This window comes from Chrysemys picta, chromosome 5 (genome assembly GCF_011386835.1).
Source record: "Chrysemys picta bellii isolate R12L10 chromosome 5, ASM1138683v2, whole genome shotgun sequence".
Classification (NCBI taxonomy): Eukaryota; Metazoa; Chordata; order Testudines; family Emydidae; genus Chrysemys; species Chrysemys picta.
This window is the reverse complement of record NC_088795.1, coordinates 130,398,244-130,425,325: the sequence shown is the minus strand read 5'-3', so window position 1 is coordinate 130,425,325 and position 27,082 is coordinate 130,398,244. Positions and strand designations below refer to the sequence as shown.

The 27,082-nt window shown below is 44.5% G+C and overlaps 1 protein-coding gene and 1 gene segment (V, D, J or C); both read left to right on the top strand.

Annotated features, from left to right (window-relative positions):
- The window catches only part of LOC101950827 (Ig kappa chain V-III region MOPC 63-like), a 403,290-nt gene that overhangs the window by 316,234 nt on the left and 59,974 nt on the right, over positions 1–27,082 (top strand).
- LOC112059761 (immunoglobulin kappa light chain-like) lies at positions 14,450–26,787 on the top strand. The gene is made up of 5 exons (XM_065597426.1): positions 14,450–14,498; positions 14,942–15,278; positions 21,812–21,822; positions 22,848–23,264; positions 26,723–26,787. The coding sequence occupies exons 1-5, from the start codon at positions 14,450–14,452 to the stop codon at positions 26,785–26,787; spliced, it is 879 nt and encodes a 292-aa protein (XP_065453498.1).

Here is a 27,082-nt window from a genome sequence, read left to right as displayed (position 1 = left end):
GCACCATCAGCTCCAGAACCCTGCAGAGAGGACAGGGACACTGACAGGCTCTGGTGGGAACCTGCTAACTGCATCACATGGGTGCTCAGCAGACCCGTTTGCTATTCAAAGGGCCAGGCCATCTCCAACTCTGACTTTCAGCAACCAAATACAACCACCATGACAGCACCAAACATTGCAGGCCCAATCCTGCCCTGGATTACTTGGTTGCCTCTCCTACTGACTTCCCTGTGATTTATACACCTGGAAATCAACTGGGCCTTACAGCCTTTTTCAATGTCACAGCAATCTCCAGAATATGATCAAACTAAATCATGGTACTGGTTTATATGGACATGGGTTTTTTCCTTCCATTGACTACTCTCCACCTCCAGTGGCCCCAGTTCCCACGTCTGGTCTTTCAGCGAGTGATTAACAATTTGGGGACAATATAAAGTTATTCTTTAACATATTTATTCCTTTCTAGAGATCATTGTTCATTTGATCCAGAAATATCTGAGATACACCACCTTTCAAAATACGCTGCTTTAAATTTGAATAAATCCTTTAATATTTTTTGAGCAGAGGCAGAGGGGGAAACCCCAGGAAAGAAAAACATTGTGTGTAAAAATAACCCAAATTACTCTGATATCCCAAATCCTGTCCACAACTACATACCACAAAAGCGTAGTACATTTTCCAGCGATATTTAAACATGCAAACAGACAATGTCTAGCATTTTTTCAAGTCTGCACAAGCAACAATGTGAGTCCATCAGGTTTGCATGTCCCCCCTCACGTTGTGCCAACACACTGCTTTTCCTGTCTCCAGGAAGCAAAATTCTTCCATGCGCACTGGGACATGACAGACTTCCTCATTAAAGAAGAGCATTCAGTCACCACAAAGAAGGCAATGAAACTATGCCCGATAGCCAAGGACAATGGAAACCAGTGAGGATTGTATTGCAAGTTAACGTTTCTTTCTATTTTTGGTAAAACTCCATAGGGTTCATTTGCAAATGGAAACAGAGGCACCTTGATAGATCACATTGATATGCCCAGTTGCTGCAATTCACATGTTGCTACTGATATAGCTAATCCCTTAAAAGAAGTAGAATTCAAGTCAAAGGGCTCCAAAAAGCAAGTCCTTTCATCTTCAATGCATGCTAATGCATCAAAATTTCAAAGTAAACTGAAGGCGTCCGTATCCTGCAAAGAACCCAGTGGACTCTATGATCAAGTTCTCTTCTGCTAACTGTAAAGTGTTTGATCCATTTGTCAAAGTTCAGGTGTCACACAATGTTAGCAACTACAAAAATAGTCTGTATTTTCCCTTTCAAGACAAGATTTCAAGGATGATTTTGACTTGTACGTGGAACATGATGTGCCCTCTGATGACAGCATAATAGCCCTTGAATATGGAGATGTGAATCCCAGTCATTTCCTGTTATGTCCGGTGTGGCATTACCTGCACTTGCAATTCCAGTAACTTCACAGTCTGGGGAAAGATCAGTCTGTTCAGAAAAGTACAAGACAAACATTGCATGCGCCTCTCCCAAGACCAAATTGAGAAGCTCATTGTTATGCACTAAAACAAGGACTTGCTCAAATTTGAAGAACTTTTGAAATCTGGAATTGTCTGTTGGCTCTAGCAAATAATTTCAGATTCCAGTACCTCTAACAAAAGGCCTGAGATTTATTTTTATTTTTCATTCAAACCCCTAGCTGTGGGAACTGAAGACTTTATTATGGGGAAAATTCTGTGACTTCGACTTTCAAATTCGGCTTGTTACAAATAAAGCTTTAATTTTTTGAATCTTGACACTTACCCTCATTAAATTATTGTCTGACACTCCCTTCATTTCCCACAACTGTGAATATTCAAACTGATTTAAAAAAAAGTTAAAAACCCCCATAATTTCATGCACTCAAGAAAATTAAAGTCAATAAAATAAAAAAATGCTTAAAATAAAAATTAGTATTATCCACTAAAATTACAAAAAAGAAATCCAATCCTGCCACGCCTAAGTACAGCCTTTTCTCTCGGTTGTGGCCTTTTGGGCCTCCCGAAAAGTGTTTTTAAACAGTTCCCAATTAACATTCAAAAGTTAACATTTCTGCCTTTACACTTACAATGGGAACTGATTCTATGTGAGATTCACAAAGAAAAGTTAAAGGCAAAGTACTACCGTCACATAACATTATGGTTCTGTGTTTGTGAATCTGGTTGGTCAGCTCATGAAATTCTGGATCAAGGCTCTCATTACATTTATAGGTATTACAATAGTGTGTCTGAGGTGAGAGCGAATATAAAGGAGCAGGGAACCAGAGAGTAATGACAGTTCCCTTATCAAACAGATATCAGTGGTGATGTTATGTTTGGGTGGAAATGTCCAGTACAACAGTGATACTTTTTTTTATTGTGATTGTATTTACATAGACATTCAAGCCAACTGTGTTAGTATAAATATCTTAACCATTCAACAGCTAAGGGAAGGGCATTGTGCAAGTCTATGAGGGTACCAAGCAACCCTTGTCTACGTAAGCAGCCTGTAAGTGTATGATGTACATCATACAAACTGGCCATGGCAGCAAAGACATGACGGCCCCACTGATAGCCATTTGCAGCACATCTGATCATGCTACATCTGAAGTGATTGAACTTTGCTCACAGACGACATGGAAGTTCAAAACCAGGGGGCTGACGGTTGGCTCTGTCACAGGACAGGCATTGCTATGTTTTAAGCTTGTTCTTGCCACCTACTATGCTATCTGGAGGCAACATCGCCTCATGACCTTCACCTCATCCAAGACCCAAAACAACAGGGAACTTTTCATTCTGCCAGATGGAAGCAAGACTACTCCCTTGACCTCTGACCACCCACAGGCCATCATACACTTCAAACTATGAGCAGTGCTGGCCTTATGGGTAGGCAAAGTGAGCAACCTCCCAGGGCGCTGTGGTTGGGGGGGCACCATCTGAGTGCCACAATCTGGCAGGCCTGGGCTGCCAGAGTGGAGGTGAGTGTGTGCGAGCCTGGGGCTGGAGCCCTTTTCTGAGGCAATTTGGTATCAGAAGTTAATTTTTATCTCTGACCAAAATTTGCATATTTCACACCCCAGTGATATTCCCCTGCTGCTCTGAGCCGTTATAAATGTTCCACGTCATGCTTTACGGTTTGTTGATCGGCATCGGGCCCGTCGGACGTATCAAGATGATCTCACAGGCTCAACTCATCTCGCTGCTAGTGCTCTGCATCCACAGTAAGGATCAAAAGAAGAGTGAACTGGCTTTACATAAAGTAAAATCATCCTTTCATTTCTCTTCAAGACATTTATGAAATTTGTATATTAAACTCTAAAGAATCCTCAGGAGTTGCATTAACTACTGAGTGCCTTTTTCACATTTTGACTGCAATTAAGAGAGAAAAACCTTATTTGAAAACCATAGTCTTGATCCAAAGCCCACTCAAATGAAGTGAGTCTTTCAGAGGATTCAGTGGGCTTTCACTCAGGCCCTACATGAGTAATGAAAAATAGATTAGAACAGAAAAGCCACCAGCAGCTAAATGTCAGCCTCACAGCCAGGAGAGGAACAATCATAACTATGGAAAAGATGCCCGTGGGGATATTTTTAAACATACAATACCTTTTAGTTTGATTGAAATATATTAATATATATTCTATTAACGTTTATTTTTGCCTACTCAGGCTCCATTGGGGACATTGTGCTGACTCAGACGCCAGAATCTCTGGCAGTGTCTCCAGGAGACAGAGTCACCATCAACTGCAAAGCCAACTCTAGCATAAAAGTCTTTTTAGGCAGTAGCTATTTAGCTTGGTACCAACAGAAACCCAGCCAAGCTCTTAAGTTCCTCATCTATGACGCTTCTACCCGCGCCTCTGGGATCCCAGACCGGTTCAGTGGCAGTGGGTCTGGGACCGATTTCACTCTCACAATCAGCAGCGTACAAGCTGAAGATGCTGGAGATTATTATAGTCAGCAAGGTTTTGAAACCCCGCGCACAGGGATACAGACCAATATAAAAACTTGCCTATGCAGTTCAATTCAGTGTCACAGCTGCTTCCTAAATGTTCACTTTGTCAGTGCAACTGCCACACTTGATACCGGGACAGAAGTTTGGTCAGGACATAAATACTTTGCTTGGTGGGCCACTGTTTTCCCACTGCTCACAGCCTGCAGCACAAATAGGAATAAGTACATGGCCCTATCAGGGATTCTACTTCACCTGAACTAGGTGCCTGTTTTTCCCAGGGTAAATTATTTTGTTCCCAAAACCCAAACAATTATTCTCACTTGCTGCATTGGCATTTCAGAATTAAAACAGAGACATGCTCAGCGCAGTGCTCTATGGACAGCGCTGGTGTGGGTGGGCCGGGGGAAGAGAGGAATAAAGTCCTGAGCTCCGGGATTGTCAGGGGCTGGGAAGGCTGCAGAGGCAGCAAAGGAACATCTCACAGCGCTCCCTCGCCAACAGCCCTGGTGGACAATTGGAATGACACTGACAGGCTGCGTCACAAGCTGCAGGCCGCCCGCCTCCGCTACTGGGAAGGAGGAATGAGAAGATGGGGCCTGGGAGAGAGCAGATGGAGCCGAAAATGGGCCTTTTTCAGGTCTCCAAGAGGGTTTTGCCAAGAAACAATGTGAATAGCCATTTTAGTCCAGATCACTGGGGAAAGGCCCACGGGAGCAGGTCAGATACATGGGGAAAGGGTCCAGTCCCCTTTTTGCTGGGGCTGTGAGTAAAATCCAGTGGGAACCTGCTAAGTGTGTAGGTGGTGGCTCAGAAGAAACATTTCTTCTTATCACAGTTCAAGCCTGTCCCCAGCTCTGTGACTTTCAGCTCCCACATGAATAAACACTCCAGCTTCCTAGTGATGGGCTCATACACTACAACTGAGGACTGCGTCACTGCAGTGTCTGCTGGAGTTTTGCTCTAGTGTTGTTTTATAAGGACACTTGTTCTCCGTCCCCAATGTCTGGTCTCTGTCTCTCTTACCCTGGAATGATTTTCCTCCAACAGGCCAACTGACCTTCTGCGGCACAAACACACGATTTTTGGAACATATTGCATCTTTTATAGCCTGGTTTTGGATTTAGGGGAAGAGGGTGGGTGGGAGGCAGGGATTGGGGGCCTGAGGATTGTTTGACTTTATGGAAACTAGTACTGAGCCCTGGAGTGCCGACTGCTTTCCTGGAGTTTCAGTTCAGTGAGCTCCACCAGATTGGACTCTGGGCAGAACGGTACCGAAGATATACACAGGACTTGTGCACCACTTAAGTACTACAGGTTTGGGGGGCTTATGCATGACTTGGTTGGTGCATAGGCCTTGTGCTGGCTGCCTGCATAGGGGTGTATCAAATCCTGTAGAGAATTAACACTGACACAGAGGCTGGATACCCAGCTAACAGCCGGATTGTTTCTAAGGGTTCTATGCACAAATCAAGGGCTGTATACAGCCTTTTAGCTGAAGCCTCTGTACTGGGGCCCAGAGGATGTCCAGTTAGACAGAGTGCCTCCGCTTTTCATATTTTTAAAGATCAGGCTCCGTCACTCTAGATATATCAAGATGACCTCCCAGGCCAGGTATAAACTGTAAACTGTTGCTGGCACAGCTACATCGGTCCTGGGTGTGACTTGTGCCCGACATAGCTGTGCTGGCAAAAGCCTTCGCTGTTGATGCAATTTATACCAGTAAACCTGCATTGTTATTGGTGAAGCTTGATTCACTGTGAGGGCTGGAATAAACTATACTGGCTAAAGTGTGGTTGTGCTGATAAAAGCCTCGTCCACACTGGGAACACTTTCCCAGTACAGCCAAAACAGAAAAACACTCCTGTAGACCTGGTCTCAGCCACTGCTTCTCCAGCTCCTAGTGTTCTGGATTCAGGGTAAGAACAGCAACAGGAGAGAGATTGGTTTAAAGAGTACTTCCTATATCAAACTGTGCTTAATAGTGCTTAATCCCATTCACAAAATACAGAGACATGACTGCAACTGAGGGGATTAACTGCATATTTCAAGTCACCTGTAGGAGGATTCAGAGTAGCAGCCGTGTTAGTCTGTATCCGCAAAAAGAACAGGAGTACTTGTGGCACCTTAGAGACTAACAAATTTATTAGAGCATAAGCTTTCGTGGACTACAGCCCACTTCTTCGGATGCATAAAGAAGTGGGCTGTAGTCCACGAAAGCTTATGCTCTAATAAATTTGTTAGTCTCTAAGGTGCCACAAGTACTCCTGTTCTTTTTGTAGGAGGATTGTCCTTCTGTTCACTAAAATGTATTGTTCTTCATCAATGTTATCCTGCTTATTTATATTTATTGTAACCCCCAGCCAGACTCCAGGGGACAGGTTGTGATGACTGAGACTCCAGAATTCCTGTCAGTGTCTCCAGGAGAGAGGGTCATTATCAACAACAAAGCTAGTTCCAGTGCTTATCGCTCTATGGCCAGGTACCAACACAGACACTGACAATCTCCTAAGCACCTTACTTCAGCACTTACTCCTGTCCCTCTGCAGTCTGAGACTAGTTCATTGGCAGTGGGTCAGGCAATGACTTCACTCACACCAGTCAATTGAAGCCGATACTGGAGATTATTGCTAGCAATATGCTCACACCTGCCAGACAATGATACACCCCAGTACAAAAACCTCTTTGCTCTGTTCCTCTAGGAAAGAGCTGCATCCTGTGCTGATTAGTTATACTGCAACTTCTTTCCGCTCTGTTTAGTGTACGCTCCTGTTGCCTCCTGTCTTAAATTTGGCTTCTGTCTTTGGAGCCTGGACTGACGTTTCATAATGTGCATACAGCATCTAGAAAAGTAAGCCACTTTTTAATGCGATGTATTACAAATAAATCACAGCTAGGAGCTGTGTACTGCCCTTCTCTGCTAGAGAGAATGTTGCAGCAATTGATTTAACAATCAGTGGCCAAGAATCATTGTAGCTACACCAGTGCCGATATCTAGATGAGGATGTGCAGGGATGACATGATTGAGCTACTCAGATTTCAAACCTGGCTAACTGCGGTTTACCCTGCTTGAATCCCCACTCCCCCAAAACAGTTTCTGTCACAACAAGATCACACCATTTCTCTCATTGCTGTGAGGTGATCTCTAGTATAAGTTATTCTAACCAGCATCCCAGCAACAACACACCTACAACACTTATTTCCATTCAGCCTGATAAATGTCACTGTAACAGAGGCTCTTGTCCCCACATCTATAGGGTTGAACTTTCCTATTTCACCCATTAAAGCATTTACGCAACTTTAAACCAGCCCGTTTTGAATGGTGCTGTATTCTCAGCAATTCGCAGATCAAAGGAATTCACATTTTCCCTACAAGGCCTACCCCAACCACTGACCTCACCGATCAGCTTTCAGACCAATCTGATTTCTTTTGTAGATTTTAGAGAGGATACAAAATACAGCTTTAAATAGAAATTAAGCTGCAACCATAATGTATCTTGCCAACGTATAATCGGTCCCGATATGTCTAACAGAAAAGTCTTTGTCAGAACTAGTGAGACAAGATGCTTTGCATACTCCCAACTGTCTGATCATTCTCTCCTGCTCTGAGCTATATATATATGTTATAAATGTTGCATTTCACTCTCCGGGTTTGAGAGATCATCCCAGAAGTGGTCAGACCTATCAATATAATCTCACTAGTACTGCCGTGCACAGATATAAAATTTGTATCCGCATCTGATCCGCGAGCTGCAAAAATGGTCCGTTGATATCTGCAGATTTGCAGGGCTCTATTCATCAGCTCAGTTCATCTGGCTGCTAGAGCTCTGGATCCAGGATAAGAATTGAACCAACATGGGACTAGGTGAATTACAAGTATAATTGGTCTTTAAAGAAAAATAAAATGTTCAGACAAAAAGTCTATCAAATCCTAAATATTGCTCACAGTTGCACTAATTTCTGATTAACTTTGTCTCATGGAAAACTGCAAAACAGAGAGAAAGAACATTTTAAAGAAATAAGGGTCTGATCCAAAACCCATGGAAGTCAGTGGGAGTCTTTCCATTGACTTCTGTCCATTCTGGATCAGCTCCAAAATGGGCGAATGAAAGAGCATTCTCAAACTGAACATCAGCATCATGGGTGGATGACAGGCTACGGTCATTAGGTAAAGAAGCACATGGGAATATTTACAAAAGTAAAATGCTATTTAGAGGCACGATCCCATTCGTATGGACTAATATTTGATTTATAAATTCAGATTCCAGCAAGAACATTGTGATGACTCAGACTCCAGAATCCATGTCAGTGTCTCCAGGAGACACAGTCAGTATCAACTGCAAAGCCATTACAAACTTCAAACCTTCCCAGGAGCAGTAGAATGAATGAATTTTAACCTGGTACCAAGTGGAATCTGGACAAGATCCTAACCTCCTTATCTGTTATGCTTCCACACAGCAATCTGGGATCCCAGCCTGGTCAGTGGCAGTGGGTCTGAAACCAACTTGACTCTCACATCAGCCCCAAGCTTTAATGTTGGCAGATGTTCAAACAATCTGGAAATGTCATAAACCGTTGTCTCATGAATGTTTACATGTCGTTCCAGAGAAATAACAACAGGGAAAATAAAGTTCTGTGCAACTGGACAGAAGGTGTTTGACACAAAGAACCTTTTTAAGTGTAACATGAGCATCACTCCTGGCCACATGGTATAATATACATGAAATCATGCGTGAAACAACATTGTTCAGCAAGATTGCTCACACATCTGTGTTAACTTAGATTTTTTTTTTTTTTTTTTTGCAATTTCAGACACTCTGCCAGTCTTAATCTTTCCTTGCAGGTAACCATCAGTGAATCCCAGTTCCAAAGTTCACCACAGACATGTCTTTAAAGTGTCCTGAATCTCTCTCTCTCTCTCAATGGACACTCACAGAAATTACCAAGTTCGCTGCCTCAAAGAGACAGTGTACACATGAACTTGCTGGGTTAGCTGAGGACTCACTCTACACTTCAAATCAACAGCACTGAGATGGTTTGTAGTAAAACTAAAAGTTAGTTGAAATAACCAAGAACAGAGATTTACATGATATTAAGCAAGAGGAACAGAGACAGGTATGGTTACAAACAAACAAAATGCACTTTTTAGCACCAAAAACTTAATTCTAGCAAGTTACATCTTTGCCTAAAACAGTTTCTCACTTACATCAAGCTACCAGCAGTTCCAAATTTCACGCCAGGAGGCTCCACCATTCCCAGAGGGTGTTGTTCCCTATGTCCCCTAGGTGCTGCATAATGATGTCTTTTTGCTCCCCCTTATATTTTCCAAAGTCTTTTTCTCTTTGTCTCAAGAGCCAGCAAGACTTCTGAGGACAGGTTCAGAGCCACTGGTGTGCTCACTAAATTGCCGTTGCTTGTAAGGTTGATTGCTTTGTTTACCTTATATGTAAGAGTACTTTCATTACCCTCTGCCTGTAATGATGCTGGTCAGACACTGAATCCACATTCCTTTTTCTAGAGCAGGCCTTGTTTATGCAGTGCCTCCCAGATGCATTTTAAGAACGTATTTCCAGCACACATCTATAACTCTTGGTACACAACCCATACCTACAGCACGCAATGATTTTGGGGATCAGCACGTCACCAGTTTACATACGGTAACTTACATGACACCTTTTGGATACATATTATGACAACAGTGTGCTGGGAGAAACAAGTGTGTCAGCCCTGATAGGAGCTACAGGATAGTGAGCCTTCTGCCAGTCGGCACTGTGGGGCTCTTCTGGTCACAGGAGATTGCTGTGCACTACAGCCCACGTGGACCCTTCTGATGCATAGTCCCAGTTCTTTAATGCTCTTTGCTTGGGTCCCGTATCAAACAGGACTACATCAGCCGAGTCCACAGGGACAGTTAGAGTATAGCAGACTAGTGCGAGGTAGAGACACACCCAAGCTCGCCGTGCACTAAATCTTCATGTGGACAAGCCCAAAGCAATTTTAGACAAAAGCCAACATTTCAAATCAGGCATATTTTTAACGACCTGCGTCTCACACACAAGTTAATGACCTTCCTTCACACTTCATAGCAACTTTTCCATTACCCCTCAGAGGGAATCTGGGGATTTTCAAAGCAAATACATTTTCCAAGGCAAAATATCATAGGGACTAATATAAGGCTTTAAAACAGAAATTGGTGACAACCTGAATCATGGAGAGGTACTGTGTCTTCATAATAAACAACATTGTAGACTGACTCATCTTGGAGAACCCCAAAGATGCAGATAAAAGATCTTGTATAAGGTCAGTCACTTTTCTATTAGGATAGTTAAAATACACTGGAAAGCTGTGGACTGCATCGCGTGGGTTACAGATAAGGAACTGATCTTGGCCCTAGCTCTCGTGCTTGCACAGGTTAATTCCTTTCACCACCCGTATAAAAATACTGCACTCATGGTCCCAAGTCTACAGCGTATATTAGCATCAACGCAGTGTTTTGGACCATCCCTCTACTGTTGTTTTATAAGAGCAGGATTTCCCCTTTTACTTGGTCTGTTCACTGGGTCAGTTAGTGTCAATACATTTTTTTTAAAGAAATTACAGTGCTCAATTGAATAAAAGACATTCATAAATCAGAAACAGTATTTCCTGGCAGTGAGCTCGATCCCACTACACTCTGTGATGGACTGTGGTGTCCCAAAGGAGTGCTTAAACCTAGATAAAATGAACAGATAGAACTCCTGAAAAACAGAAGAACTACATTGCCAGTAATGTTGATGGCGAAGGACACAGAGCGCTTGCCATATCCTAGAGGTCTGGGCTGGATTATGCCCTAATGGAGAAAACTCTCAAACAGCACAAGGCTGCGGAGAACTAAGCACCTACAACTGCCACTAATATGGGCAGGTGTACAGGGCATCACAGCCCACACTATAGGTGGCATTGCCAGGGAGAGCTTCTGTGTAGGATGGCCAGAGACCGTTCCGATTCTCTCTCTCATCTAACCATACAAGGAATCCCAAAGGCGGGTGGCAGCAGCAGAACCATTTGTTCCAGGTACATCTGACACCTTCTATAATCTCATTGTCATCAGTGGGAGTTGCCGAGGTCCGGGGCGCTGTATGGTCCTGGCGCCGCCGCAGCAAGGCACCAGGATGGAAAATTAATGGAATGGCTGCTTTACATACATAACCTCTTTAACCAAGAAGCTGCACTTCCACTCAGTTTACACCAGATGGCCACATTCAACTGCCTTCCCAATGGGAGATGATGGAAGTTCCGTGCTTTTGAAAATGAGGCCAGGTATTCAAGGTGCTGAAATACAGAATTATGAGTCTAACTTTAAATTTTCAGGAATGAAAATCAAGGTCTATTCGTGCAACTTACACAGAACATGGGGAGCACTGCCACAGGGCTCACAAACTATTTAATGGGAGACTAGCCGATTCCTGTACACTACAGTTACCTTTGGGATTTACATGGCAGAAATGGGTGTTTAAGGGTTAAAGGTCCCACAGCCCTGTGCATCATTACAGATTTTGTGAGGTGATGACTAATCGACCCAGAGGGGAGTAATAAGGAAGAAAGGAGTTACCTCCCTCCCCCCCACCACACAGATCCCCTAACGGAGATCTCTAATCAACACCACTGAATTCATCTTTGTGAGGCGATTCCTAGCATAACAATGGTTCTGAGGCCATTAAATGTAAACCAACAGCCAAGCAATACTGAAGAGCTGAGTATATTTATTCCCATTCCACCCTGACAAATTCTATTTCAACACACAGTGAGAGAGAGGGACTGTCACTTAATATGGGATTGTTCAGCACCCAGCACAATTGAGTCCTGAGACAGATGGAGACATCTGGATACCACCATCACGATCAACAAAACTAGCACTTCAATGAAAACTCAGGATGCTTCCCAGGGCCCAGCAGTTTGTACTTCCCTATTTAACCCAGGGCTCCTTTTACTTCCCTTTTTCTGCCTGGTTTAGGTCAGCTGGGAATTTTCATCTCTGAACTAAATTTGCATATTTCACACTCAGGTGACACGGTCCTGCAGCTCTGAGCCATTATAAATGTTCCATGTCACTGTTACCATTTGTTGATCAGCACTGGGCCGCTCAGACGTAGCAAGATGATCTCCCAGGCTCAGCTCATCTGGCTACTAGTGCTCTGGATCCAGGGTAAGAATCAAATAAAGGAGGAGGGTCGGGATCATTTAAGCCCCAATTATCTATCAAAAAAATGTAAGACCAAGAAATGTTGTATATTGATATATAATCATTCCTCAGTTCATGACGGTAACTTCTGTAACGATGGCTCCTAATTGCACCTAAAAGGGAAAAGAGGTCTGAGAAAAATACAAGCAATTGAAAACAGCTTGGAATGAAAAAAACTCAGCTCAAACAATGTTATCATCATTCTCAAAGATGATTTATCACTGGAATATTTATAATATTGTATTTTGATTAACTATATGTATATATATGCTATACGTATAGACTAGAGAGAGAGACTACACATGTACATATTCATTTATATTTTGTTTGTTAATTCAGACTCTAGCGGGGACATTGTGGTGACTCAGACTCCGGAATCCCTGGCAGTGTCTCCAGGAGAGAAAGTCACCATCAACTGCAAAGCCAGTTCAAGCCTTACATACAAAGACAAGAACTACTTAGCCTGGTACCAGCAGAAAATGGGACAAGCTCCTAAGCTCCTTATCTACGGTGCTTCCACGCGTCCCTCTGGGATCCCAGACCGGTTCAGTGGCAGTGGGTTTGGGACCGATTTCACTCTCACAATCGGCAGGGTTGAAGCGGATGATGCTGGAGATTATTACTGTCAGCAGTATCGCAGCTACCCTTCACACAGTGATACAAACCAGCACAAAAACCTGCCTGTGCGGTTCAGTTCAGTGTCACAGCTGCTTCCTAAATGGTCACTTTATCTGTGCAACTGCCACACCTGATGCAGGGGTGGGGAGGACAGGGGTTACAGACACTGCAGTTCTGCCACTGCTCCCCAGCCTGCAGCACAGAGAGGAATATTTGGAAAGTAAATCCCTCGGGCTCTCATCTGAACTGTTTTTCCCCAGGGTAAATGATTCAGTTCCCAAAACCCAAACAATGACTTTCACTTACTGCCCTATAAACACGGTGAGCATTTCAGAGTTCAAACAGACCTGGTCAGCCCAGGAGTTTATTGGCAGTGCCGCCAGGTGGGGGGAAGAAGTGAGAGCCTGAGCTCTGGGGCTCCTGGAGCCTGGGAAGGCTGCAGCAAAGGAACAACTCACGGTGCTCCCTAGCCACCCATGTACTGGAGACATGGCATGACACTGACAGGCTGAGTCAGGAGCTGCATGCAGCCTTCAGAGCCCTGGCATCCCTGCCCTGGCCCGTGCCTCTCCATTCCCTGCAGCTGGGAGGAGGCAGAGCACAGGAACAGACCAGGTTCACCACGCTGTCCAGCTGCACTTGTGCTGACCCCTACGTGTAAATAAGGAGACAGGGATTAGCACCGAGGGCCTGATACAAAAACCCACTCAAGTCAATGGGAAGATTCCTACTGACTTCAAGCCTTAATCCATCTGTGGAAGCAGAGAAAGAACTGACAGGAAGGGGATGCAATGCATGACAGTTCATTAGCAAGAGTTAGGCTAACTGTAACCCTAAAAACGCGAGATTTGTAGAAGCGAGGAATGTGTGAGGCAAGTGGGAAAGAACTGTGTGAGAAGTTGCTGCGACCTTGTGTAGATAATATGGAATGTAGACTAAGAGTCTACATTAGTGAGCAAAACAAGATATCAGAATGACCTATGTATAAACAAAATGCAACTGTTGCTCATTATTGTCTGTAACAAAAGGTATAAATCCTTGCTGTAATTGTTTACCTGTTGAGAGACCTGCTTAGCTCTCTCCCTCTGCGCAATTGTGAGAGTTAATAAAGCATCTGACTTGCTATACCTAAACAAATAGTGAGAACTCTGTATCGTTCCAATTTTAGTATATGTGCTGCCGAAGCGAGTTTTTCTCCGACACATCTATTCAGGGTTCACCCGTTTACTGAGTGTTTTAACTGACCTGTGTACAGCCACACACACTCCTCCTCCACTCCGCACACACAGAGAATACACTGTATCATTGTCAGGAGATCTGAGGTGTAACAGTGATACTAACTGGGACCTAAGCAAGAATTATGAACCGAGAACATTTATTCCCAGTCAACGTGACAAGTGGCATTTCAGTCCATAGTGAGGGAGCTGGCCCAGGTCCATAGGGTTGAACTTGCCAATTTCATGTGGGGCCCCTTCTGGTTTTGTGCATGTGTATCGATCACATAAATTTTCATCTGACGCAGATTTGCATATTCCCACCCCCAAGTGATATTTCCCTGCTCCTGTAAGCGGTTATAAATGTTCTCTTTCTGTTGTTATGGCTTGTTCATCAGCAGCCAGCCGGTCAGACGTAGCAAGATGATCTCACAGGCTCCACTCATCTGGCTGTTAGTGCTCTGCATCCAGGGTAAGGATCAAACTGTCTGAATTAAAATGATTTTTTATTTATTTACACTGCAGTAGCACCTCGATGACCTGAATAGGAACCAAGGCACCTTTGTTCTAGGCACTGTACAGACACAGATGGTCTCTGCCTGAAAGAGCTACAGATTGAGCCAATAAAAAAACAAACGTTTCAATCTCGAAAGGCTGAATATCAAACAATACTTTCATCAGAGAGCATCACTAACTTTAGAGAACGTTTCTCTTATTTAAACTACGAGCAAAAAAGACAAAGGGATTTAGAATGAAAGTTTAATCTTTAGCACCATATATATGGTACTAAAGATTAAACTTTCATTCTAAATCCCTTTGTCTTTTCCTCGCAGCTTTCTCATGTTTTTTTCTTGTGTGTGTGTGTATATAAATAAATAAATAATGTATTACATTACATTTTATTCATAAATCCAGATGCCAGTGGGCAGATTGTGATGACTCAGACTCCAGAATCCCTGGCAGTGTCTCCAGGAGACAGAATCACCATCAACTGCAAAGCCAGTTCAAGCCTTACTTACCAAGGCAAGAAGTACTTAGCCTGGTACCAGCAGAAAATGGGACAAGCTCCTAAGCCCCTTATCTATCTTGCTTCCACCCGTGCCTCTGGGATCCCAGAACGGTTCAGTGACAGTGGCTCTGGGACCGATTTCACTCTCTCAATCAGCAGGGTTGAAGCTGAAGATGCTGGAGATTATTATTGTTACCAAAGCACGAAAGCACCACACACACTGATACAGACCAATACACAAACGTCCCCATGCTGTTCCTTTCAGTGTAACAGCTGCTTCCTATACTTAACTGCTACACTAGAATTCGGACAGCATTTTGATCAGTCTTTTAACACCAGGCTGAGTCCTCTGCTCCCACTTCTGACCCTTCTATAAATATTATTGTCTCTTTCCCAATACCAGTGTCCCACTGCTAAAACCAGTGTTGAGTAGCAGATGCCCTGGACTTGTAAGTCAGCTTGTCAGTGGAGTCTGAGGATACTAAGCATAACTTGTTTTCTTTACACATCAACACCTGTCCTGACACTGTGGTGATCACACACAGCATGTAGGCAAATAACTCTTTCAGGAATCTCATCCCAACATTAATGCCCATAACCCAGGGAGCAAACCTGCCTCAAGAATTTACTCTAATCAGAGACCATGACAAAGAACAAACTCCCCTGCTACTCACACAGCTTCCTTTCCTAACAAACTTGCGTAACCAAAATTAACAATAACACAGCATCTCTTCCCAAAACTGAACATTTGCTCGCACACTCAGGCCTGGTCTACACTGGGGGGGGATTGATCTAAGATACGCAACTTCAGCTACGAGAATAGCATAGCTGAAGTCGATGTATCTTAGATTGACTTAGAATCACTAACTTTGCGTCCTCGCAGCGCGGGATCGACGGCCGCCGCTCCCCCGTCGACTCCGCTTCTGCTTGTCGGCGTGGTGGAGTTCTGGAGTCGATGGCAGAGCGATTGGAGATTGATAAATCGATCCCCGATAGATCTATCACTACCCGCTGATCTGGCGGGTAGTGTAGACGTACCCTAAGAAAAACAACTTGGAAGGCTGTGTAGCAGCACCACCTGGTCACATGAGTACAGTAAAACATACTGCCCTGCCAGGAAAGTTTGCTGCTAGAGACATTTCTTTCAACTGAGAAGTTTTTTGCTGCAGCAACCAGGCCAGGGTTACACTTTGCCACTATAGATGTACCAATATACTGTACCAAAGGATTGCTAGTGTGAACACAGTACTTAAGCGACATAACTTTTACCATGATGGCTTATTCCAGCTCCCTCCAACCCAAATGAAACAAATTATACCAATAAATGCATAGTATCGCCATGCCTCTTCAACCTTTCTAGGCTCTGCTAGCTCTGGAGTTTCAGGAACTTGGCAGCCTATCCAAAAGAGAGCACTGCAAGCTCTGGGAGGGCTGTGTCTGTTTTCATAGAATCATAGAATATCAGGGTTGGAAGGGACCTCAGGAGGTCATCTAGTCCACCACCCTGCTCAAAGCAGGACCAATTCCCAACTAAATCATCCCAGCCAGGGCTTTGTCAAGCCAGGCTTTAAAAACCTCCAAGGAAGGAGACTCCACCACCTCCTTAGGTAACGCATTCCAGTGCTTCACCACCCTCCTAGTGAAATAGTGTTTCCTAATATCCAACCTAGACCTCCCCCACTACAACTTGAGACCATTGCTCCTTTTTCTGTCATCTGCCACCACTGAGAACAGCCGAGCTCATCCTCTTTGGAACCCCCACTCAGGTAGTTGAAAGCAGCTATCAAATCCCCCCTCATTCTTCTCTTCTGGAGACTAAACAATCCCAGTTCCCTCAGCCTCTCCTCATAAGTCATGTGCTCCAGACCCCTAATCATTTTTGTTGCCCTCCGCTGGACTCTTTCCAAATTTTTCCACATCCTTCTTGTAGTGTGGGGCCCAAAACCGGACATAGTACTCCAGATGAGGCCTCACCAATGTCGAATAAAGGGGAACGATCACGTTCCTCGATCTGCTGGCAATGCCCCTACTTATACAGCCCAAAATGCTGTTAGCCTTCTTGGCAACAAGAGCACACTGTTGACTCATGTCCAGCTTCTTGTCCACTGTGACCCCTAGGTCCTTTTCTGCAGAACTGCTACCTAGCCATTCGGTCCCTAGTCTGTAGCAGTGCATGGGATTCTTCTGTCTTAAGTGCAGGATTCTGCACTTGTCCTTGTTGAACCTCATCAGGTTTTTTTTGGCCCAATCCTCTAATTTGTCTAGGTCCCTCTGTATCCGATCCCTACCCTCTAGTGTATCTACCATGCCTCCTAGTTTAGTGTCATCTGCAAACTTGCTGAGAGTGCAGTCCACGCCATCCTCCAGATCATTAATAAAGATATTAAACAAAACCGGCCCCAGGACCGATCCTTGGGGCACTCCGCTTGAAACTGGCTGCCAACTAGACAGTTCAGTTAATCCTGAACTGCTCAGACTGGGAAGCAAGTAAGAATTATTTTGGGGAAATGGGGAGTAAAATCATTTTGGTATAATTTGATGCATGACAGTCCCTGGTAGAGTCTGAATACGCAAACAAAGCCTAAATAAAGATGCCAAGTATCTGGAGGTAGCAGTGTTAGTCTGTATCCACAAAAACATGCATCTGAAGAAGTGAGGTTATTTACCCACAAAAGCTTATGCCAAAATAAATCTGTTAGTCTTTAAGGTGCCACCGGACTCCTTGTTGTTTAAATAAAGAGGCATGACACATCTCAGCCAATAAAATAAGCAGTATTGAGTTTCCATTCACAATTTGTATCTGTATTTTTAAACTTTTTCTTAACACAGTAAATCCATAGGATTGGACTCAAATCTGCAAATACTGATCAAGAATGTCACTGGTTTGATATTAGTCACAAATCATATACTGTGACATTCTGCCCTTTAAGACTGTGCCCTATTAATGTTGATTCTTATCCTGGACTCAGAACGCTAACAACCAGATAAACTAAACCTTTGAAAAGTTTCAGAGTAGCAGCCGCGTTAGTCTGTATCCGCAAAAAGAAGAACAGGAGGACTTGTGGCATCCGAAGAAGTGGGCTGTAGTCCACGAAAGCTTATGCTCTAATAAATTTGTTAGTCTCTAAGGTGCCACAAGTCCTCCTGTTAAACCTTTGAGAGCGTCTTCATGCATCTGACTATCCAGTGCTGATCAATAAGCCAGGAAGAGTGAAACAATAGGGTTGCCAACGCTCCAGGATTGTCCGGGAGTCTCCAGGAATTAAAGATGTCATGTAATGACACCTCCAGGAATACATCCAACCACTATAGGCAACCCGAGACTGAAACTCAACATTTATAACTGCTCAGAGCAACAGGGAAAGGTTGGTCTCTTACATGCATGCAAAACATTTTGTCTTAAATTCTTTATCATATGTTCAGTCTATAGACACACAGGGACAGATTCTACCATGACAAAATACTCGTAACTTAAAGACTCACTGGTTCAAACCATGAGTAAGTTCTTTGATGTCAACGGAGATAAGCATAAGAAAGATCAGAATCAGACCCAATAAGCGTCCCCTGTAATCTGCAGAAGAGAACAGTGAAACTGGAACTAATTTACTTTTATTGTTTTAGAATATGCGCAGTGATTTTTATTGTTGTATTATCTTTATATGAATGAAGTATCCAGAATTTCAGATGGTCCAATTTATAGGTTAAGTGCTGCCATCTGTTGGCCATTATATGAAGGTTCATTTTCATTAGCTGGATGACCTGATAGGATAACAAAATCTGCGGGGACAGAGGATATGGTGAGGAGACAGAGTCCCCGGCACTGTGTTTCCCTGTCCCCTGGAGCTGGGAGGAGGCAGAGCACAGGAACAGACCAGCTGCAGGGTGTGGTCTAGCTGCACTAGTGCTAACCCGTAGGTGTAAATAAAGAGACACAGGGATTAGCCTGAGGACCTGATTCAAAAACCCACTCACGTCAATGGAAAGACTCCTACTGACTTCAATGGGCTTTGGATCAAGTCTTAATTTATCTATGAAGGGCTCACCCCTGTTTAATGAGCACTTGAACAGACCTTGGCACTGTCTCATTGTTATGAGATGGTTTCTAGTGTAACAGTGATACTAACTGGGACCTAAACAAGAATTATGAGCTGAGAACATTTATTCCCAGTCAATCTGATAAGTGACATTACAGTCCAAAGTGAGGGAGCTGCCTAGGGACTGTGGAGTTAACTTGCTTATTTCATCCAGCGCCCCCTTCCTTTTTTGTCTATAATAGCCTACTTCCACTTTAATTGAATTGTCTTGTTAGCACTGATCCCCCACTTGGTAAGGCAACTCCCATCTTTTCATGTACTGGGTACATACACCTGCTACTGTATTTTCCACACCATGCATCTGATGAAGTGGGTTTTAGCCCACAAAAGCTTATGCCCAAATACATTTGTTAGTCTCTAAGGTGCCACAAGCACTCCTCGTTGTTTTTAGTCCAAAAGGAAGCATTTCCATAAGGACAGAGCCAACAAGCAGGTCCAGTACCAAAGAGAGAGGAACTTACAGTAGATGGAAAGGCAAGACAAGAGGCAGGTGGAAAGACTCCGGCTGGCTGCACAGTTTGAGGACAGGATTTATGTGAGGGAAGAGCCACTTGCTTTTCAGTTCCTGGAAGAGGAATAACAGTTAAGGAAGACAGAGCACAGCAGAAAGACCTGTGAGCGGCTGCTTTCACTAATCCTGCTGTTCCTGCTCCATGGCCTGAGTCCCCTCCACGGTACAACGTGCTGCAGACCAGGAATAGTTTGGATAATTCCACGGCTGGGTGGGCCATACAATTGGGCCCTATCAGTGGCTGGACAGGCCAAATGTACCCCCAAGTAGTCCCCCACACTGTACCCCTCCCCCATGGATGCCTCCACTCTCCCTACCCAGGCACTCAGTGCGTGGGAAAAGTATAAAGAAGGGAGAGGAGAACAGGGGGCCAGGGGACATGCCACGGGAGGGGGGTTCCATCTTGGAAATTGTTTCCTTGCTTGCGTTTGTTCATACACTTTGTTGATGTTTTTGCCCTTACCAGTGTCTTGCTGTGCTAATGGCAGCTGGCCTGCCTGGAAATGGTTTAATATTGTGCTTTTCTAATAAATGTTCAAAAATAAAGGTTTTTATTTTATTCAGGAATTGTATTACCGTCACTGCATCACACCGTCTAATGTGTATTTCACACAACAAAGACAAACATGAGAAGGTGCTACTTTGAAGTTGTATGCCAAAGCTATTTATTTCTCAATACAGGTATCTAAATCCACAGTACCCCCCATCCCCATTTCTTAAGTGGTCATGTCATTCATAAGTACAATGCATGGCAATCAACCCCCAACCCCCTTACCTGAGGGGACCACGAGGACTGACATAACAATGGAGTAGTATGCTTTGCAGCTTAGGTAGCCATGCGCTCCTTGAGGGCGGCAAACTATCGGCACACAAGTCCCATCGATGGCCCAAGAGCAATTTGGAAACCCCTTTCTCTCAAAGCCAGCAATTGCTTCAGCAATATCTTTTATGCCCACCCCCTTGGGGGTAAACCACATGCCCGAATGCCTCAGATACGGTTGGCTGGACTCAGGCTTGCAAACGGATGTTGGAGCCCCAGGTTCAAAAACTCCAAACTTAGGGTCAGCACTCAGTGTAGACACTCAATCTCCGAGTTCTCAGATCCAGCATCCAGTGACTCGAGCTCCACTACCCCTGGACTGGAACTGCTGCGTAGATATACCCAGACAGACATTGGAGATCCACATCCACGCTGGAGGTTAATTTGAGGGCTTTAGTTAAGTCTTTGAGAGACAGAGTGAGCAATCGCAAAAGTCGCCTCCAGATATACACACACACAAATTCTTCCATAGTTTGGAGTGATTTCTATCTGGGATTTTGGTTCAGGCCCAGCTCTAATCTAAACACTGTACACACAGCAAAGCTCTGCCACTCTTAGTCCTGAGCTACAGTTAATACTTCTCAGCAGCACGGCGATGCCAGCATGGGGGTGGGGTTTTGACCAACACAGCTATGCTGCTATAGGAGTTAGAGGAGATGCAGTTATGCAGGTATAAACGTGCTTCTGTCAGCATAGATGATGTCACTCAGGGAACTGGTGTAAGCTGTGCTGGCAGAAACACTTCGATACTGCAACCACACTCGGAGGGTTTGCCGGTATAGCTTAATCAGCATAGCTCTATCAGCAAAACTTTTCCAATATAGACAAGGCCTAACGCGCTGTGGAGAAGAGATTATGCTCACATGAAATTGTATGATATGAGATGTTGCTATAGGATAGAAGTTGTTAAGCAGAGTTATATGCTGGGGATGAAGACCAAAAGGAACATACGCCATTAGGTGCAGAGACAGACAGAGGTTTGGACTCCTGCATGGAAGCTCTTCCTGGATTGCCCGCTTGGATCTCTGGGGGGTTGAATAGGAAGGGTCGTTGGCTGGTACCCAAGGGTAGGTCTACACGGCAACTAGACACCCCTGGCTGGCCCATGCCAGGCAACTCAGGCTCACGGTGCTCCAGTTGCAGGGCTGTTTCATTGCTGCAGCCTGAGCTCTGGGATGCTCCCAATTTGCAGGGTCCTAGAGCCCAAACTCCAGCCCAAGCCTGGAAGTCTACACAGCTATGAGAAAGCCCCGCAGTCCAAATCCCACAATCCCGAGTCAACTGACACAGGCCAGCTGCAGTTGCTGTGTAGACATCCCCTGAGAGTGAGCAGGGTCACAGAGCAGATAAGAGAGCTAGACCGTGGTTGGGAAGGCGAGCACTGATGGGCTTTTGTAAGATTAAGCTTTCCCTCTGGCAGTAGGATGTAGAAGGGTTACTGAAACCTACTGTTACGTTAATATAATGTTTAATCTGGTTAAACAGAAGTCTGGTGATATTTCAAACCCAGGAGTCAGAGGCCCTGAACAGATCTGCAGGATCCTTGAAACAGAGTTAGAAAAAGTGACCAGGATCACCCAAGATTCACAAGCAAGTGTTTTGAGAGGCAGATTAGAGGGGTAAAAAGGCTGCACTGGCAACTCGTAGACAACAATGATGAACAAAGTGTGCATTTCAGAAGAGGCAGATCAATGACTCTCACCATGAGTAGTAGCTCATCCCACAAGCAGTCCCACTGGTATCAATAGAAGGATTCCCAAAGTGAGATATTACTCAAAGGCAAGATATTACTCAAGACACACACACACACACACACACACAGGGTATTGCATTAAAGCACATATTGATTACAGGAGCCATAGCCAACTCCATGTGGGCAATACTCCGTTCCAGCCATAGGAGCTGCATTCTCAGACCAAAGACTGTACATGGCCCTTTCTCTGTTCTCTCTGAACAGGGGCACAGCGAATGCACATTTACATGGAGCAGCTGCTTTGCATATTTCTGCCCAAGAGGCATTTCCTTGCAATATAGGGCAGATATAAATTTAGTTTCTTAGACTTTATGCCTTAGATTCGCAGTGTCTGTCAGACTAGAGGGACGAGGATGATTTCACAGAATCATCTGATCTGGCTCCTTGTGCTCTGGATTCAAGGTAAGAACAACATCAGGAGAGATTAAGACAATCTCTCACCATGATTTAATTATCATAGACTTCTTCATCAAACCCACAGTACTTCATTTCATGAGCTCACAGGGAGATCAATTCCAACTGGCTCAGCCCTGAATGTAACTAGGTTGTCTAAATGAAGATATTTGCAGATTTCTTTTTTTTTTTTAATTGTATTTCATTTGATCTTACTTATAACGTTTTTCCTCTCATCCAGATGCCAAAGGGCAGATCGTGCTGACTCAGACTCCGGAATCCCTGGCAGTGTCTCCAGGAGACAGAGTCACCATCAACTGCAAAGCCAGTTCCAGTGTTAGCAACAGCTACATGCACTGGTACCAACAGAAATCAGGACACGCTCCTAAACTCCTTATCTACAGCACTTCCACCCGTCCCTCTGGGATCCCAGACCGGTTCAGTGGCAGTGGGTCTGGCACTGACTTCACTTTTACAATCAGCCGGGTAGAAGCTGATGATGCTGGAGATTATTATTGTCAACAAGCTCATAGCTGGCCTCTCACAGTGATACAGAGCAATGCAAAAACCTCCCTGCTTTCTTCAGCTTCAGTTCCTCACTGTAACAGCTGTTTTCCTGCAGCGAGTCAAAGTATCACACCAACTGCTGTGTCTCAGAGTAGAGAAGTGTCTGTCAATTTCAGGCACCTCACCCCATTGTCCATTCCTTCCTGTCATTTCTACAGATCCCTCGTCAAAGTAGCACAAAGGCTGGAATTTACAGGATGCTACATTAATATACATTCAGCAGCTTCCTTTTAAATGCTGAAGAGTATTTGCTCTTATAGGCTGGATCCAATTCCCCATTAATGTTGCAATACAAGTCCAGCATATCAGCTGAGAAATGGCAATCACTATATAAAACATCCAGAAATTACTTGTAAGCAGAACCAGCTGACTGGCAACCTCCCCACTCTCACCCCCATACAAGCATCAAAGCAGTTAGACTCTTTTCCACAACATGGTGCATGTCCTTAAGTCTGTTCCCACATGGGACAGAGAGAAAGAGTCGCTACATCACTTTTCCTGAATCACTGCCAGACATGTTTGTTTCTACATTCCAATAACCTACAGATTCTGGTCTAGATTTCAGACAATCTCAAATAGGAGAGGAAAGCCAGTTCAGGCCATCCCGAGGCACAACCGACAAGATCTTCGTGGCATGACAGATTCAGGAGAAGTGCAGAGAGCAACACCAGGAACTGTTTGTGGTATTCATCGACCTAACCAAGGCCTTTGACTCTACCAATCATGATGCCCTATGGAACTGGGAGGACCCGGCACAGAACAGAACACAATAGCACCACACCTTGCACCAAGCCACAGCTCACTTTGAGGAGAACAGAGGTGCTCACGAGACAGAGAAGCGACAAAGGAGGAAAGAAAGGGCACAACACTCCAGCCAACAACTGTGTCTCCTTCAAAATTACACCTGTCACTTCTGTGGGAAAATCTGCAGGGCAAGAATTGGGCTCCTCAGCCACTTAAAAGCTCACCAATGAACCCCCTTGGCAGACATCATCCTCTCATTGAGGGATAGCTGAAGAAGATGGGGGGGCACAGTATTGCTACGCTTACTTCTGGGCTGCCTTCAGTAGCTGGGCAGGTGGAGAGCAGCGGCCGTTGGCTGGGCACCCAGCTGAGAAGGCAGCACTCCCACCAGCAGCAGCGCAGAAGTAATGGTAGCATGGGTATTGGGTATGACAGGGGGTCATCATAGCCTGAAATATTTTCAAAGGGGGGGCCCAGCAAAAAAAGTCTGAGAACCCCAGCATAGGTAATCCACCTCCCCGAGAGGTGGCAGCTTCTTCCATTGACCGAAGCAGGAAACTGCCTGTGAAACGCTGGATCCTGCCCTTAACTAGGGGATATGCTGGGAAATTGTGGCAAAGGCAATAGGTAACTCGTCTTAGAAAAGGGATTTTATGTAAGACAGAAATGTAAAGCCTGAGGTTGTCTCTTTAGGTTTATTTTCCGGGTCGCTTGTGTACATTCGCTTCCCTTACTAGTTCATCTCTGAATCTGGGGGGTTTCTATTCAATAAACCGCTTGTTTATTTGTACCCTGAGGCAAGGCTGTGGTGTGATGTGGGTTAAAGCGAACGGATAGCTGGAGGTGGGGTGGTTTCATGCTGTTGGAGGTGATGAACCTTAAGAACTCCAGGATGGATTTGGGAGACTCCGGACTGGAGGGGCTGCGAGGAGTAAATAGGCTGGTGAAAGCCAGGGTGAGACCCTGTGTTTGCAGGCAGGCTTCTGGGACCGGGGATCTCAACCAAAGCTGCACAGCATCAAGGTTACTAGGGCAGGCGGTGACAGAACCCCTTAGTGTCTGGGTGATCCCCAAAATGTCACAGCCACACTGTCTAATGGCAACACAATGTGCTATAGGGAAGAGTGAGGGTACGATTTACAATCAGCCTTGGAAACAGGCAAGTAGCCTACTGCTGACTTTGATAAGAATGAAAAACCCCTTCATGTTAACATATGAGGTGGATATTGAGCTGAAGTCAATGGAGCTCTGCCAATTTACACCAGCTAAGGATCTGGCCCTTTATTCTGAAATCACAGGGTTAGAAGGGACCGCAAGAGTCATAATGCATGAAAATCACTTCTCCAACCCCAAGCCCCGAGCCTATGATTCAGATGCTTTGCATCTCACTGATCTCTCCCAGCTGCTCTGAGCAGCCACCTCTGGTTCCATTTCCTGACTAAAGGCAACTTCCTTGAAGGTCTTGTTTCCACAGGGAGCAGGCCAGATTCAGGAACGGGTGAATAGGAATCAGTGTAGCTGCGCCAGTGTTGCTGTCCTGGTGTAGAGGAGGATGTGCAGCAATGGCACAGATTCAGCTAATCAGGATTTACCCCTGCTAATTCAGGATTAGCCCTGCTTGAAGTCCCCCATCACCCTCCAGTATAGTTTCTCTCTCAAAGAGAGCTCATACCATTTGTACCGTTGTGATGAGATCTCCAGCGTAACTATCCAGCATCACAGCAATAATAATACACTGAGAACATTTATTCCCATTCATCCCTGACTACAGTCATTTTAACATGCAGGCTCTTGTCCCCAGAACTGTCTTGTTGAACTTGCTTATATCTCACTCATGGCCCCTTTCCTTCCCTTTTTTGTGTGCGTTTGTGGACCAGGTGTGACTTTTCATATCTGAGCCCAATTTGCATATTTCACACCCAAGCAACTATCCCCTGCTGCTCTGAGCGGTTATAAATGTTCCGTGTCACTCGTTACTGTTTGTTGACCACCATCGGGCCACTCAGACGTATCAAGATGATCTCACAGGCTCAGCTCATCTGCCTGTTAGTGCTCTGGATCCAGGGTAAGAATCAAACCAAGAAGGAATCTGATGAATTAAACGTACAATGATTCTCTGAAATTTTCAAAGAACTAGAAATGTTGTACATTGACCCATAAACAATAATCTACAATCACAATCCTTTTAGCTAGTAAGCTCTTAGTGACAGGAACTGACACTTACATGATGGTAGAGCACCGGGCACAAACAGGTCCAAACAGATTGAGGCCTTTAAATGTTAAAGAATCCTAAACAGTCTTCAGAGAGCAACACTAATTTATGCAAATCCTTCTCCCATTTTAATCAGAATTAAGAAAAAGAAATAGGTTTTAGAAAATGAGCAACAAGAAAAGGGGTCAGCCATCTGGAACCTGATGTTAGCATCACCACCAGGTGACTAGGTACCAGTAAGAGTGTAAAGATGTATATGGGAATATTTTGCAAACACAATACTGGTTAGTTTGATTGACTAGATCTGTATTTGTATTAATTTAGATTTTCTTTGTAAACTCAGGCTCCAGTGGGCAGACTGTGATGACACAGACTCCAGAATCCCTGGCAGTGTTTCCAGGTGACAGAGTCACTATCAATTGCAAAGCCAGTGCAAATATTACAGGCACTTATACCTACTTAGCCTGGTACCAACAGAAATCCAGACAAGCTCCTCAACTCCTTATCTACCAGGCTTCCACCCGTCCCTCTGGGATCCCAGACCGGTTCATTGGCAGTGGGTCTGGGACTGACTTTACTCTCACAATCAACAGCGTACAAGCTGAAGATGCAGGAGATTATTATTGTCAGCAAGGCTATGGCTGGACTTCCACAGTGATACAGACCAACACAAAAACCTCCCTGTGCTGTTTTATTCAGTGTAACAGCGGCTTCCTTCCTTCTCAGTGCAAATGCTAAACGTTATCTGGGGACAAACTTTCAGCCCCAGAGACAAATATCCCTGCACTCACTAACGTGAAATAAAATATAAACTTTGCAGTTTGCTGCAAGAGAAATTTCCTTCCAAACAGAAGAGTTTGTAACATCTCCTCAACCATGGTGGCATTTTTTTTCTGCCTTTAAATTACTTTGCACCCTTCCTAATTGTAGGATTACCAGATAGCAAATGTGAA

Coding starts and splice junctions, on each gene's coding strand:
- LOC112059761 (XM_065597426.1), top strand. CDS start 14,450: ATGATCTCACAGGCTCCACTCATCTGGCTGTTAGTGCTCTGCATCCAG. Junction 14,499..14,941: donor GTTAGTGCTCTGCATCCAGG/GTAAGGATCAAA, acceptor TCATAAATCCAG/ATGCCAGTGGGCAGATTGTG. Junction 23,265..26,722: donor ACCAACTGCTGTGTCTCAGA/GTAGAGAAGTGT, acceptor CACAATCAACAG/CGTACAAGCTGAAGATGCAG.